The sequence below is a fragment of the Colletotrichum costaricense genome (assembly GCF_030867565.1).
Source record: "Colletotrichum costaricense strain IMI 309622 chromosome Unknown Scaffold_2.1, whole genome shotgun sequence".
Lineage (NCBI taxonomy): Eukaryota > Fungi > Ascomycota > Sordariomycetes > Glomerellales > Glomerellaceae > Colletotrichum > Colletotrichum costaricense.
Window position 1 is genome coordinate 1,723,085 of NW_026848231.1, and position 13,706 is coordinate 1,736,790.

General features: G+C 52.6%; 4 protein-coding genes across 4 annotated transcripts; all 4 read left to right on the forward strand.

The window, feature by feature from the left end:
- Positions 1-735: 735 nt before the first annotated feature.
- Positions 736-879, forward strand: CCOS01_02206 (uncharacterized protein; the record flags this gene model as incomplete). Its single annotated transcript, XM_060450398.1, has 2 exons — positions 736-814; positions 866-879. 2 exons carry the CDS (start codon positions 736-738, stop codon positions 877-879), a joined length of 93 nt encoding a protein of 30 aa, XP_060319048.1.
- Positions 880-3,030: 2,151 nt separating this feature from the next.
- Positions 3,031-5,351, forward strand: CCOS01_02207 (uncharacterized protein; the record flags this gene model as incomplete). The annotated part of the gene is made up of 3 exons (XM_060450399.1): positions 3,031-3,707; positions 3,767-4,471; positions 4,523-5,351. 3 exons carry the CDS (start codon positions 3,031-3,033, stop codon positions 5,349-5,351), a joined length of 2,211 nt encoding a protein of 736 aa, XP_060319049.1.
- An 810-nt stretch (positions 5,352-6,161) lies between these two features.
- CCOS01_02208 (uncharacterized protein) lies at positions 6,162-7,994 on the forward strand (the record flags this gene model as incomplete). Its single annotated transcript, XM_060450400.1, has 2 exons — positions 6,162-6,375; positions 6,427-7,994. 2 exons carry the CDS (start codon positions 6,162-6,164, stop codon positions 7,992-7,994), a joined length of 1,782 nt encoding a protein of 593 aa, XP_060319050.1.
- A 318-nt stretch (positions 7,995-8,312) lies between these two features.
- Positions 8,313-9,496, forward strand: CCOS01_02209 (RNA polymerase II elongator complex subunit; the record flags this gene model as incomplete). Its single annotated transcript, XM_060450401.1, has 2 exons — positions 8,313-8,318; positions 8,372-9,496. The coding sequence occupies 2 exons, from the start codon at positions 8,313-8,315 to the stop codon at positions 9,494-9,496; spliced, it is 1,131 nt and encodes a 376-aa protein (XP_060319051.1).
- Positions 9,497-13,706: the final 4,210 nt, after the last annotated feature.

Sequence of the window (13,706 nt, forward strand, 5' to 3'; positions counted from 1 at the left end):
CCCAGGCAGCCAAGTCGTCTCCCAACCCCTCCATTCTGCAAACGTCGATGCGTTTCTGAGGCCGCGGTCATGTTCTCTATCAATTCATCCATTCCGGGAAGGAGGGGTCTGCAGTTGCACCGATCTGACTCACTGGGTTCTTGTCTTTGATCTGCCTTGCACTGCGGCTAGCTCTACAATCTGTAGGGGTCCATTACCTGATACACATCGTTAAGGCACCCAGGCTTAGATGTTGACAACCTATACCGTAGACGAATCAGACTTCGCGAATCCCTGGGTTTTTAGGAATTACATTGCTACCGAACCAGGATCGCCATACCGAATATGCGCAATCGCGTGCAAAGATATGGTATTTCCATTCACATTGTCGTAACAAGTCACCGTGCACTGCCATGTCGAACCTCAAGTCGATGTTGACTAGGGGGCACTAAGTCGTCGAACCTCTCAGATTGTCTTGTCTGCCTCCCCAGGCACACTCTTCTGCCTGAGGGTGACTCAGTTCAAGGTCGGTTCAATATGAAGCTCGATTGTTGGTCCGTTGGAGGTTCGTTGGAGGTCCGTTGGATATAAATGCTCTGTGATTTCTTGATGCCTTGAATCTCTTTTGTTTCCAACAGACTCATCACACTACACTTCACACCAACAGTCATACACTACTTCATCACAAGACTACCACTGCCTCATCCTACTTCGACTCATACCCAATCCTCAATCCTCTTACGACCAATCGCCACCATGAACACTACTGCCCACGCTACCCCCATGATGCTCCAGAAGGAAAGCTCAGATGAGACAGGTTTCCCCGTTGACCCTCGTGAGTTATTCGAATCTAAACGTAACGCTTCCTGTACTAACTCTACGAAAGTCCCGGGAAAATAAGCCAAGTCGATTTCAGCTACAATGAAGCAAACACATCTCTATCGACGGCGTTTACGGGAATACACACAACATGAAAGAGGCGACACCACACAGCAGGAGCATGTCGTCTGCCTCACGGCGCTCCATTGGCTGGAACACACAAACTGTACTTTTACTAGATTGGGGGACACGGGTTGGATAGTTCTTTATTTCAGAATGGCACGATGTCGGGTATAGGGCTGCAGGGCACAGCATGTGTACCTTACCTACGCAGCCCTAAATACCGCCGCGGGATCTTGCATACAGAGGGGCGTTTTGGGACATTTCTACGACGATATCATTGGAGGACGACGATGATTCCGATATGAGGGGAGGGGTACACACCACGCTCACAGTTACGATACGAGAAGGGAAGGCTACGGCATCTCTGTTGGGCATCTATAGGCTGAAGTTGGCCTATATATACACACACTTACACCCTTACACACACACGCCCTTCATGCGGCTATGGGGCTTCTCTTGTGGCCACCCCTTCTCCAGCGAGTGAATGACCCTCTCAACCAATGCCATGCGTCCTTCATCCGCTTTAGGCAATCGTGACATGTCGTCGGGGTGGATGTACGCCCTTTGCGGAGGGGGCTAAGCGGAGGTGGGAGTGGGAGCGGTGGGATGTTGGGCCACCCGTTGTCGTCTGGCGGGTCCCTAATGACGAGGCTCGGAGGTCGGTTGAGTGTAGATCCTGACTGCATCTTCTGATGGACTGAGGCACCTGTAAGATCAGTTGAAGCGTGGGATAGCTCGTAGACAGGGGTGCATACCTTAAGTGCTGTCCGCTTCTGTAGTGTTGTTGCTACTGCAGTCAACATTTCTAAACATCACTTTGCACAATTCTTCATGGCGATGCAATCATTTCTAATTTATACAAACTTCTCTACGCGGCATTGCATTTCTTTTCGTTGATCATGTGTCTTGGTTTGAGAATCTCGGGGACCACGGCGATCCTTAAATATGAAGCTCGGCTTTGCCGGGTTGAATGCGATCAACCCCAAGCACTGTGAGACGGGTCACATGGTACTCAGAATTACCCTCAAATGGCGCTACAGAGAGCAGATTCTTTTTAAAAGCTTGTTTACGTGGTGCTGAGGTGACGAAGGGTGATGGAAAACACTGGAAGACTCTGGTGCATGGGCTGCTGAGGGGTAGGCATCCCGTGGCCAAGTAACACCACCACCTGATGGGAGAAAATATGGCAACAAGGGCTCATCGGCCTGCCTCTTTGATAGCCTTTATACTTCATTATATCAAGTCTACTCTCATATTGGATTGATTTCCACCATTTTAGTTGCCACTGTCCTAGCCTTTGCTAAGATTAGAGACAAAAACCTAGATTTATGAATGTCTTGAGAGTTTTAGGTTTACATAGCCATTGGCCTACATGCCAGTATTGGACTTGGAGTCATGTACGTATGGTTACACAGGGATGAAGAAGTAGCTACGCTAAAGAGAGTTGTCTGTTTATAGAAAGACATCTGCGGTGAAAGGACTTTTGAAGCATAATGGCTTTGTGGCGATGAAAAAGTAATGGCCATTCCTCTATTCTCTCCTTCAGGGCATTTGCAAGGCTGAGACTCACTGAGCTTGTGGATTTAATCGATCTTTACCTCGATCGATAGTCTGAGACTCAAGATTCATCTCCAAGTGTGATTTTCCTCTTAGAGATAGCCTCCGCCATGGGATATTCATGTGTCGTGGAGGACAAATAAGGTATGTAGCTCCCTTGAGGCAGGAGACCGTGTTGCATACTGGCCGAGACCCCTTACTATCAAGTGAGACTTCAGAGTTGAGCTTTTTTGATATGCTACCTAAGTACCTCAAGTGAGCCTAAATCTGAACAACAGGGCTGTGCCTAACATCTTCCCGTCAGGCAGTCGGCCTCCCGCATACGACCAACAGATGTATGAGTACCCAATCATGTACTCATCTACATTCAAACAAAATTAAAACCTGCTCCTACCCTGCCTTATTAATTCTTCTTCTTTTTCTTCTTCTTACCTCTTCTTCTTCTTCTTTATACCTCACCCAACGCACTCACCTCGAAGAACGAATCTGCGAATTTAGCTACGATAACCAGGATCAATCAACACCGACGCGTTACATCACCTTTCAATCGCCATGGACGTCAGGGACGTTTCTAATCTCGGCGATTTTGCCTCCTTAATGGAACGGCTCCAAGCTGCCGCGGAACGAGGTGGCCGCAGAAAAGGATACGTTCCTCATGATCATCCTCCCCCCGATGTGTTGGTGATGCAGTTCATGCTGGCAAGATCAATGCGCATATCACGCCCGGCAGCTTCTAGTGGAGGGTCGAATATTGCAACTACTCAGGTTCCACCGGCATATCTGCCCTGTATCCAGCCTGTCAACGAGCTAAAGCCTCTGCCAATCTCCAAGATGAGGTTGGAAGAGCACCACCGAGGCAAGCTAGTCATCGTACGGACAATGACGCCCACGGATCAGATCAACGCAATCATGGCCATTGCTGAGGACAAGGCCGGCACCGCCGTCTTACTCCAACTTTACAACCAGCCGGATCATAGGGTTATACAACCTGACGACATATTCCCGGAAGGCAGCATCTGCCTCATCAAGGACCCGTTCTTCAAGGCGACTACCGATGGCAAATACAGTTTACGAGTGGACCACGTTGACGACATCATCCTACTACCCGAGGGCGACGAACGCATCCCGTCGCAGTGGAAGACGTGGACTCCTAGTGCCAATTCCGAGAAGATCCGGCAGCAAGGAAACAATGCTGTAGCACAGCAAGATTGGGGAAAAGCAGAAATCTTGTGAGCAGCAGATATGATGACTATTGATATCGAGGAGGTTTTTACTGAATGCGGTTTAGATATTCCAAGGCACTCGACTCTGCTGCCACGCCTGAACATAAGCGTGCAGCGCTCCTTAACCGTTCCTTGGCAAACCTCAAGCTTCATCGCCCGGAGAAGGCACTGAGCGATGCCATTGAGAGCCGACAGGACAATGACCCAACCGAGAAAGGACTGTTCAGAGAAGCCAAGGCCCACTACGCGCTGGAACAGTTCTCGCTCTGCGCCGAGAAGCTACGTCAAGTTGTTATCCTGAACCCCGAAAACCGTGACGCAGGGAAGGAACTGGAGCGGACTATGTGCCGTATTCGTGAGCAAGATCAGGGGATCTACCAGTGGAAGCACATGCACAACCAGGCCAAGGCCACTCCCCCTACAATCGACTGTGCGACCTACACTGGTCCTGTCGAGGTGCGCCAATCCCCTGGACGTGGACGAGGGCTCTTCACAACCAAGCCCGTGAAGGCTGGTGAACTTCTTCTCTGCGAGAAAGCCTTTGCATACAGCTATGCTGGCGACGACGATACTGTCAGTCGCCAGAACATCAAGATACTTATGAGCTGGGACACAAAGAGGATGACGATGGGTGGGCAGGCAGATCTTCTTTCCGGCCTTGTACAGAAGCTCCATCACAATCCCCAGACTGCCTCCCGCTTCTTTGACTTGCATCGCGGAAAGTATCGACTAGACGAGACTGCAGAGCAGATTGGAACCGTGGTAGATACGTTAGTATCTCATGGGAATACGCGAAGGTCTCAGCACTAACTCTATCACAGGTTCCTTGTCGCGAAGATCATAGGTCTTAATTGCTTCGGTGCACCGCGAGCATCCGTCCTCCACTTGACTGATACGGCAGTTCAACAAGGAAGCTATACCACCTGCGGCATTTGGACTCAAGCGTCCCACATCAATCACTCATGTGTCGGCAACTGTCGCCGCTCGTTCATTGGAGACGTGATGGTGGTGCGAGCTTCGAGAGACATGGACGCCGACACGGAGTTGCTGATCAGCTACCGGCCGCCTGATGAATGTGCGAGCTATGATGAAACTCAGAAGCATCTAAAAAATTGGGGGTTCACTTGCCGATGTGAGCTGTGCGAAGAGAAGAAGTCGATCTCGAAGCAGACTTTCCAAAAACGCCAAGGGCTTTTCCGAGAGTTGAAGAGCACCATGAAAGCTTGCAGGACTCTAGCTCAAGAGTCCAAGGCACAACGGCTAATTGGCCAGCTCGAGGAGACTCACGCCGCCGGAAAAGGATCTTACCGTCTGGAACTATGGGACTCGTCCCTTGCGCTCGCCCAGAAGCGACTGGACAGGGGAAAACACTTAGAGGCTCTCGAGTTGTCCATCAAGAGTCTCGAGGCTCGTGGCTTCATTCTCGAGGCTAGCCGGGCTGTAAAAGCATCAGGCAAGCGCAATCTAAGGATCATCAAATGGGGTCCACCTGGCGAGCATATCGTAACGGCCTTCCTCGTCATGTTCCATGTGTACAAGATTGTGGCCCCTGAGCTATGCGCACCGGCGAGGGAATATGCTAGGACGGCTTACGCAATCTGCTACGGAGAGAATGACAGTATTGGGAAGGTATTTGAGGAGCTTGTGTGATGTTTGCTCACACATAGCTCCTTTGACAAGCAGGTCATACCAGGAGGGGTGGCATTCTCACTCTCATGTATCATACTGACTACTGGGGCTGACACCACGATGAGCCACTTGCTGCACAGAGTATAGCATTGATGACATACAATAAATAGTTTACAGGGGACCAAGAGAAAACACCAACGACCTTAGCGTGTTTGAATTGTGCACGCTGCTGTAGACTTCCCGAAACACCCAGCCTGTAATTGAAGTTATCGATTATCAGGTAGGTCTCAATGAGTGGTGAACAATTTCAATGCTATTTTCCGCGCAAGCCTAAATTACTACTGCTCCAGTTCTTGAAAGAACGGAAAGGCCAGGTCCTTCAACTGTGCCTTCAACTGTGTTGAGTACCTCACCTCTCGGAAGTGGTCGGTGGCTCATATGAAGCCTCGCCCATGTGAGTCACTGAAGTTCAGCTCTACCAGCTCGACCCGCCCGTCCTTCAAGCTATACACTCAGCAAAATCAGATTCAAGGTTCAGTTCCAGGTTATAGTTTATCTCATTGCGTCATGAAGCCGCAATTATGTGGACGCTTCTCAAAATTTAGGATGCTTCTTAGAAGCTACGCTGTTTAGCACTCAGCAGGTGCACCAGCGATGGATGTAAAGCTGTGAACAGCTGCTGCCAGATGAGTTGGGGGTCCCTCTGCCGGAAGGGCCTTATGTAATTTAAGGTTCTGGACTGACCAGGGACCCTGTAGGCCCCTGCCCAACCCGACTTTAATTGACGATAGTGGGACATTTCCAACCGCGTCTCCAGACGCGTCAAACCCCATGCAGCTCGTGATGGAGCTCTCTTCGTCCTTGACGGATTTATCTGCCGTATCATCGCCAGACTCATTCAGGACGGCCTTTCAATCGCCGGATGCCAACTCCGAAAAACCGACTCCCACAGATCCTGCATCACCCCAACGCATGTACTCATCCGCGACCCTGCTCCCCCGTGAGCTGAAGGAACATTGCCAGATCTACCTGGAAGAGCACCTCTGTACGTTAGCAAGATGCCCACCCTCCTCGCGACATACGCTGACTATGCTAGACAATGGCGCACTCGGCCTGTACAATAGCCTTCTCACTGCCGGGTTCTCGCGAAAGATCAACACCAACCCGAAGCGCGTCCCTGTCCCTCCGTTAACCCACCTTGCCCTCCTCAACACCCTGACCATCCACCCGAGCCATACGACTCGAGCCCCCGGCGCCGATCGTCTCGAGGTCTGCTCTCAGACGCTAGACTACCTGCGTAATTTGCTCGCCATTGTTGGACCCATCAATGCCGGCTTTAGGAATGCGTTCCAGTTCCATGGGGTCCAGTATGGCCGCCGGAACCGATACCACGATGAGGAGGACGAGGATCTCGACGGTGATCAGATCGGCAACAACAAGTTGGCCAACGAAGATAGCATATGGCAGCGCGCGCAGGACTTCTGGGCTGTTCTCGGCTGGGCCTTCAACTGCAGCAGACTACATCCTCACCGTTGGCGCTTCTGGAAGACCTGGCTGAAATTCATGATTGACGTTCTCGAGGCTGACATCTACGAACGGAAACGCCTTGATGAGGAGTCTTTGGCCTCATCACAGCAACCTCAGAACTGGACACGCATGCGAGAGTCAATCCTTGTCATGTACATCAAGCAGAAGACTGACTCCGGGCGAGGTGCTCTGAGGATGATCCTTCAAGCCGTCTTCGCTGACGGCTGCACCTCATCCTTGGCGAAATTTCCTGAGGTGTTCAACAAGGAGATAAAGGGGCTACCGAGCGAGGACAAGAAACGCAAACGAATGGCTACGCTTGATATCGAGAACGACCAATTTGGCGACTATTTCAACGAAGAGTTGACGGACGACGAACCCTCCGAGGCGGGTACACCGGGCACGCCTCGTACACCACGCACACCAGCCAGGAAAGCTGGAGATTTTGTCGCTGCCCCACTGGCAGATTCGATTCCCCTTCGTCTGAGACTGATGGAGCTCCTTTCCGAGGTTGCCTACAATATGCCCGAGGAGTTCATGGACCACAACGAATACACGCTGGACTTGTGCAGGTTACTCAAGCAGCAACCCCTTTCGTTCTTTCACCAATTCATCACCGACATGAGTTCGTACATCCAGCGATACGGAGCTGCCTTCAAGATCGACTTTCTGGCCGTTCAGCTCGATCAACTGCTGCCCTCCGGATATGAAGACCCGAAGAAGGTCATCAAGGGGGAGGACAGCGGGATCATCATAAACGCAGACGTCCTCGAGTTGTGCTACCTGGGTCACCATGCTAATACCATTGACCCAGAAGACAACGCCAGGGTAGCGCTGATCCTTGAGAGCCTGCTCTACACGATACCGGCGGAAGAGACCAAGGAAGCCAGAGACAGGCTCCGAAAAGCCGCGCTCAAGGGAATCGAGGCACGGAAGGCCAAGGCCAGGGGTACGAACCGGAGGAGCGCGACGACCCCGAGCCGTCGGGGCCGCGGAAAAAAAGGCCCCAGTCCGCGTGACATCTACGCCAAGGAGATGATGGATCTGGCGGGAGAGCGCATGCTTTTCTATATTGACATCGTGGGCGCTCAGGAACCTGAAGGCGACGTTGACGAGGACGAGAATATGGATGACTGAGGTGAGTTTTCATTTGCGAGGGACAGCGGCGGATTGCACGTAGAAGGGGATTTAGGCGTTTTTCAGAGTCAGAGACCTCATGATACCCATACTCGAAAGTATCGAGATTCATACATTACTTGTTACGCGTATGATTCTCTGCAATTACTCATGAAATCATGTGAAGATGGCTACATTATAGGCAAGCTGCGCCAATGACTTGAGTCCCGATTTGGTAGGTGGGGTAGCTGATCGCAGATGCAAAAAATCCCCAGAAACCCCGCCAAAGTCTGTCACTCACGTTCAACGACAACCCCTCCCAACTCACGAACCGCCAGTATGCCGGTGAGTCTTGCCATTCCTGGGCTCGTGGGAGAAAGAAGTTAACTCTGTGACAGTTGATCGTAGTATCGGGTCTCCCGACCTCGGGTAAGACGACCCGCGCAAAACAGCTGCAAGCCCACCTGGCAGCACGCATCGCCGCCGCCGCCGCCGCCGACGGCAGCAACAAACAATCACCACCGTACCGACTCCATTATATCTCCGACTCGACGCTCTCGATATCGCGCGATGTGTACGACCTCGACCCGAACAAGGTGCGCGCGCACACGCGCTCCGCCAACGCCTCGGAAAAGGACGCCAGGGCGGCTGTCTACGGCGCCGTGAAGCGCGTGCTGTCGGACCGGGATATTGTTATTTTGGACGGGATGAATTACATCAAGGGGTGGCGGTACCAGTTGCACTGCGAGGCTAAAGCTATGAGGACGCCGAGCGTCGTGCTTCAGATTGGGTGTGGAGTTGAGAGGGCTAGGGGGATAAATGAGGAGAGGTTGAGGAGGCGAGGGGCGGCTGCATCGACGACGACGACGACGACGACGACGACCGCGACAGAGGAAGCACAAATGGATAGCAGTCAGATCCCGGAGGACGCAAAGGAGGCAAACACAGAAGGCGAGACGAAGCAAGACGACACCGACGAAGAGCAGCAGCCCTACGACACGGACAACTGGGACAACCTCGTCTTCCGCTACGAGGAGCCAAACCCGATGACGCGCTGGGACAGTCCGCTCTTCACCCTCATCTGGGACGACGACGCGGCGCAGACGGCAAAAGTGTGCGACGACATCTGGGACGCCGTCGCGGGTACGGGGCGGAAGGTCATCAAGCCCAACCAGGCGACGGTCCAGCGCAGCCGTGACACGAGCGGGGATTACCTGTACGTGCTGGACCGCGAGACGCAGGATGTTGTGAAGAGGATTTTGGAGGCGCAGGCTGAAGGGGAGGAGGGCGGGGAGGTCAAGGTCTCCAGGGGGGATGATGGGGCGGGAGGGGAGAAGAAGGAGCTTGTTGTGCAGCTTCCTGGTCGCAAGGTCGGTCTGCCGCAGCTTCAGAGGCTGAGGAGGGCGTTTGTGGGTTTGAACCGTGGCGGGATCGGGCTCGAGGGCGTGGGCAACTTTAGCGCGGAGAGGATGAGGGAGAGCTTTGTTGGGTATCTGAACGATACGTTTGAGCAGGAGGGTTGAGTTCACTCTGCTCCTGAGGAGAGGAAAGGGGAAAAGGGGGGGTGAAGTGCTAGTTGTGGAGAGAGACAGAAAGGCGTTTGCGATAGAGGTTGTATAATTGATACCCCTGAGATGGTGTTCACGACGAATTGGGAATATTCTGTGAGGGTTTGCTTGTGACGTGGGTGAGGCGACATAGAGTTACGATGGCGCATCGCTCTCGTTATCGAAAAGTGTTTACCTTCAACACACACTGCCAAGCACTTGTGAGGCTGGGGCTAGGAATACCTTTTTACTTTGGTCCATCTGGCCTACCGCAGAGGCAGCTGGTTTGTGAAATCTCCTCCGGCGGAATGTACCCATCATGCCTCACTGTGGTCTCTGAAGAATTGACATTCTTGGGTCCTCAAATACTCGGTGTTGGCAGAGAATGAAAGAGACAGACTCTTGCGTCACTGTCTGTCCTTGATTGGTACAGCTCACGGAATCCGAGGGGTCGATTGCACACCGTCAGGAATGCTGCGGAGGTCTCAAGATGACCCAGCGAGACCTAAATGAGAGCCGCCACGCTGCCAAGACGATTTAGACACTTGAGAAAAGTCTAGATCATGCTGGCGTACAGATTCTGTGTGATTCTATCTTAGCCATGGTGTTGGTGGTGTTGCCTATTTTGGAGAAATGCAACTCGCCGAGGGACCTTCCAACTCTACACAGCAGTAAGGCAGATCGCCAAGATCCGCGTTACTGAGTCCCAGTCAGACCATTTTCTCCTTTCCAAGACGGCTTGGCATCTCCTTGGGAGAAGGTGGTCGACAGCAGAAGCTAGCCGGATTCCGGATACCGAAAGACGAGAAAAACAAAGTCTCCGTTCCAGGTCTCCCGATCGGGGGCAGATTCAGCAGCTTTACAAAGTAGCCGCCGGGTTCATCGTGAAGATTGTAGAAAGCATCCACATCATCCATGGACTCACCTGGCATACCGCTTCGGGACCTAGACTCGCTTACTTGGCCCGCGAAGAGAGCAGACACATCAGGTAGACAACCTCAGAGGTGCGACGGACTACGACGGACACACCCGACTTGGCGATAAATCATAGATCTCAGGTGATGAGTTTCACCACGCCCTGAATGCGAGTTACGAATATTAGGATAGGAGTCTCGATACAGGGTAAAGGCTTGTCGTAGGCCAAGAGAGGAGGGAACTGTGGTCGCGGCGAGTAGCGCCTCGGATGTTAACCTAAAAGGTTCGGGACGGGGAATGCAAAAGAAGCGGCAAAGTCTAGGAGACACCGGTGAATGCTAAACCGCATTGGAAGCGACGTGGACGGCGTCGTGTCTTGACTAGCCGACGCCGGCTCTATAGAAGACTGCGTGACTGGGATATGTGGTTTTGTTGCACTTTACGAGGTACGCAGTCCAGACCGAGACGACTTCACTCATGCCAGCTGGTGTGTTTGGCGAGGCGATTTGGCACTGGCTTGATAGCTCTCGTCGGAGCCTGATTGTCTGATTTGAAGCTTTCGACCGCTTCCAGCCCCAACTTTGAGATGCTGTTGACTTGTCTGAATCTCAGCATTAATCAGTCCTCACTATGACCAAAGCGCATCGGTTACTTGAGATATTGAACTCAGCTGTGTTGTCTACAGTGCTGTTCCTGGTGGGAATAATGCGTCGTGTGGTTTCCATTCCGAGTTAGATCTCAATCAATCAGACTCTCTGGTCAAAATGTCTACGGATACACAAATAGATCGACGAGCTTGAGGCGAGGTAGATGGTCGTTTACTGGCCAATGCAGAGAGTGTGTCGCGTGTCGTGTCAGCCGGCGGGGTTTGGGTGTGAAAGTCGAGACTCGGCCGCTTGCCTCACTTTAAGTCGGCCGGCCTTGCAAGCAAGTCGCGTACTCCTTAGCTCAGACTGAAGCTGGGTGATGCGGGTCCACGATAAGGAACACTAAAAAAAAACAAAAAAAAAACGCACAAGCTGGATTGAGCCGTACGACTGTGTCTGTGTTGAGTAGGAGCAGTTTGTGAACCGTGACACTAATGCTGCGACAGTGTCATGAGGGTAAAGTAGCCGTGTGGGCTGATTATTTTCGCTGGAGCTGCGTGCCAGAGTATGCGCGCCGTGCTATGGATGCGGTTCGTCTGGAGCGGGCAACAGCAAAGGGAACAAAAATAAAATTGAGAGACACCCGTCAGATTCAGAGACGGGCAGGACGGCAGCACGGGCAGGCGCAAGCAACGGCAGTGGCAACGGCAACGACATAACGGCAGGCTGCCCCAGCCTTGAAGATCGCTGGCCAGCCACGAGTGATAAGCTTTGCCAAGAGGAACAGAGCCAAGACGGGCAGGTGTGGAAAAGACGGGGTGTCGGGTTGGGGAAGTTTAGGAAGGAAGCACGAAGAACGGGGGAAAGAAAGAAAGCACAAGCCACCTCATCTGCTTACCTTCCCACGCTTTCCTTACGGATACCTACGGATGGCATACCACCTACCTATCTGATGCTGCAGGCTGTAGCCCGGTGGCAATCACGACACATTCGTACCTAAGAACACAACACTCACTTATTGCACCACCGAAGCCTGCCAATTCGTCCGGCTGCAAGCTCCCAAAGGTCCAAGAATAGGTAACTTAGCAAGCGCCCTCCCGTGCCTGCCTCCCATGATTCCATCTGTACCTACAGACCAAGGTACGCACGATTATCTGCGGGGTCGAATGGAGGCAACACCATCTGGTACTGGCCACTGGACTGGACAGTACCTAGAGCCAACAACAGGTTTTGGCCCGGCTGCCACCTGCCGTTCTGCTGATTGTCTGCCACTCCTCGTCTGCAGCAACGTAGGCCAAGTCGATATGCTTTGCCGGGCACCGACATCACCTCACTCTCCTTCAACACATGTATAATGTATTTATCACACCATTCGTACGAATACTTGCACATCAAGCATCCTTCCAAACAAGCAACACCCAGAAAACTTTTTAGAACCCCTGTGTCGATGAGGATTTGCCGTTGGCCTGAGCTCTTGATCCCCTTTTTGCGGACTCGGGAACGATGCAAATGGCCGAGAAGGGACGGACGGGAAGCTTGTTCCAAAGCAAAAGAAAAATCAATCCCAGCGCCTCATATCCGTCACAAAAGACAGGGCTACGCCGCCAAAGGACCTGCTTAGTGGTGGCCTGTCAGTGGTGGTTTTTTTTTGCACAAGTTTCCCCTGCTCATTTCCAACACAGGTACGTACTCGGTCAGTCACCCATTTGGACGATGGCCCGCGTCCATGGGTTGCGGATGACCCGCAGTTCTCGCCCAAAGACTCTGCTCATTGGACGCCCCTTGACCGGATGGATGAGCCCGGGGCAAGGGGCGTGGATGCAAGAGGGAACGCCGTGCCCGGGGACCCTGGCACAGTGTGGGATCCTTCCGCAGCGCTGGCCTTTCATCATTTCCTCATCCAGCTCAGTGGCCGCCGAAGCAAGCCAGCCCTGGAAGACTGTCAGCACTGGGGCTCCTTCCGTTCTCCTCTCCGTCTTGGTAGCACAAACCGTCCGTCCGTTCAATTCTTCCCCTCTCCGTATTAAATCGACAGCGATCACAAGCATAAACTACGGATACGCTCTCACCTCTATTTTATTTAGAGTTGGCAGAGCCACGATAGGCGACGATGAGACCGAATTTCCTGATGTCACCGCTCCCCCTCAAGCTTTCATCAAGTTCAGAAGAAAAAAGTACAAAGGTAACGAGTGATGAATCGACAGGGTGAGAGTCGAGTACCAGTCGAGGGGTTACACTCTTGGTCAGCCCTTTTACCCTTTTTCCGTGTTTCATGAGCCAAGACAAAACGCTCCGAGCTCAGTACTCAAGAGACAACTGGCCGGCCATCTGAATTCTGTACTTGATCAGCGCGGCTGCCCTTCTCCGTGTCAGGGTGCTCCCCTCGAGACGGGGAGGCTTAGACACCCACCGTACCACCGCACCGTTCTCGTTCCCAGCTTCAGCCAACCCTCGCGGACACGCTCTTTCTTCACTTCAACGGTGGGCACGGCGATGCAGCCTGCTATTGACTAGCGCTGGGCGTACAGTGTCGTACTCCCCAGAGTACGTACTCTTTCTGTATTAGATAATGTCTACTACTTATTTTTGTAGGTAGGGACACCCACGATGCAGGTGGCTGACGGGACTGGCGGCGTCCACTTGTCTGGCTCACCTGGCACGCTGGTCTAGGTATTCCAGAACAG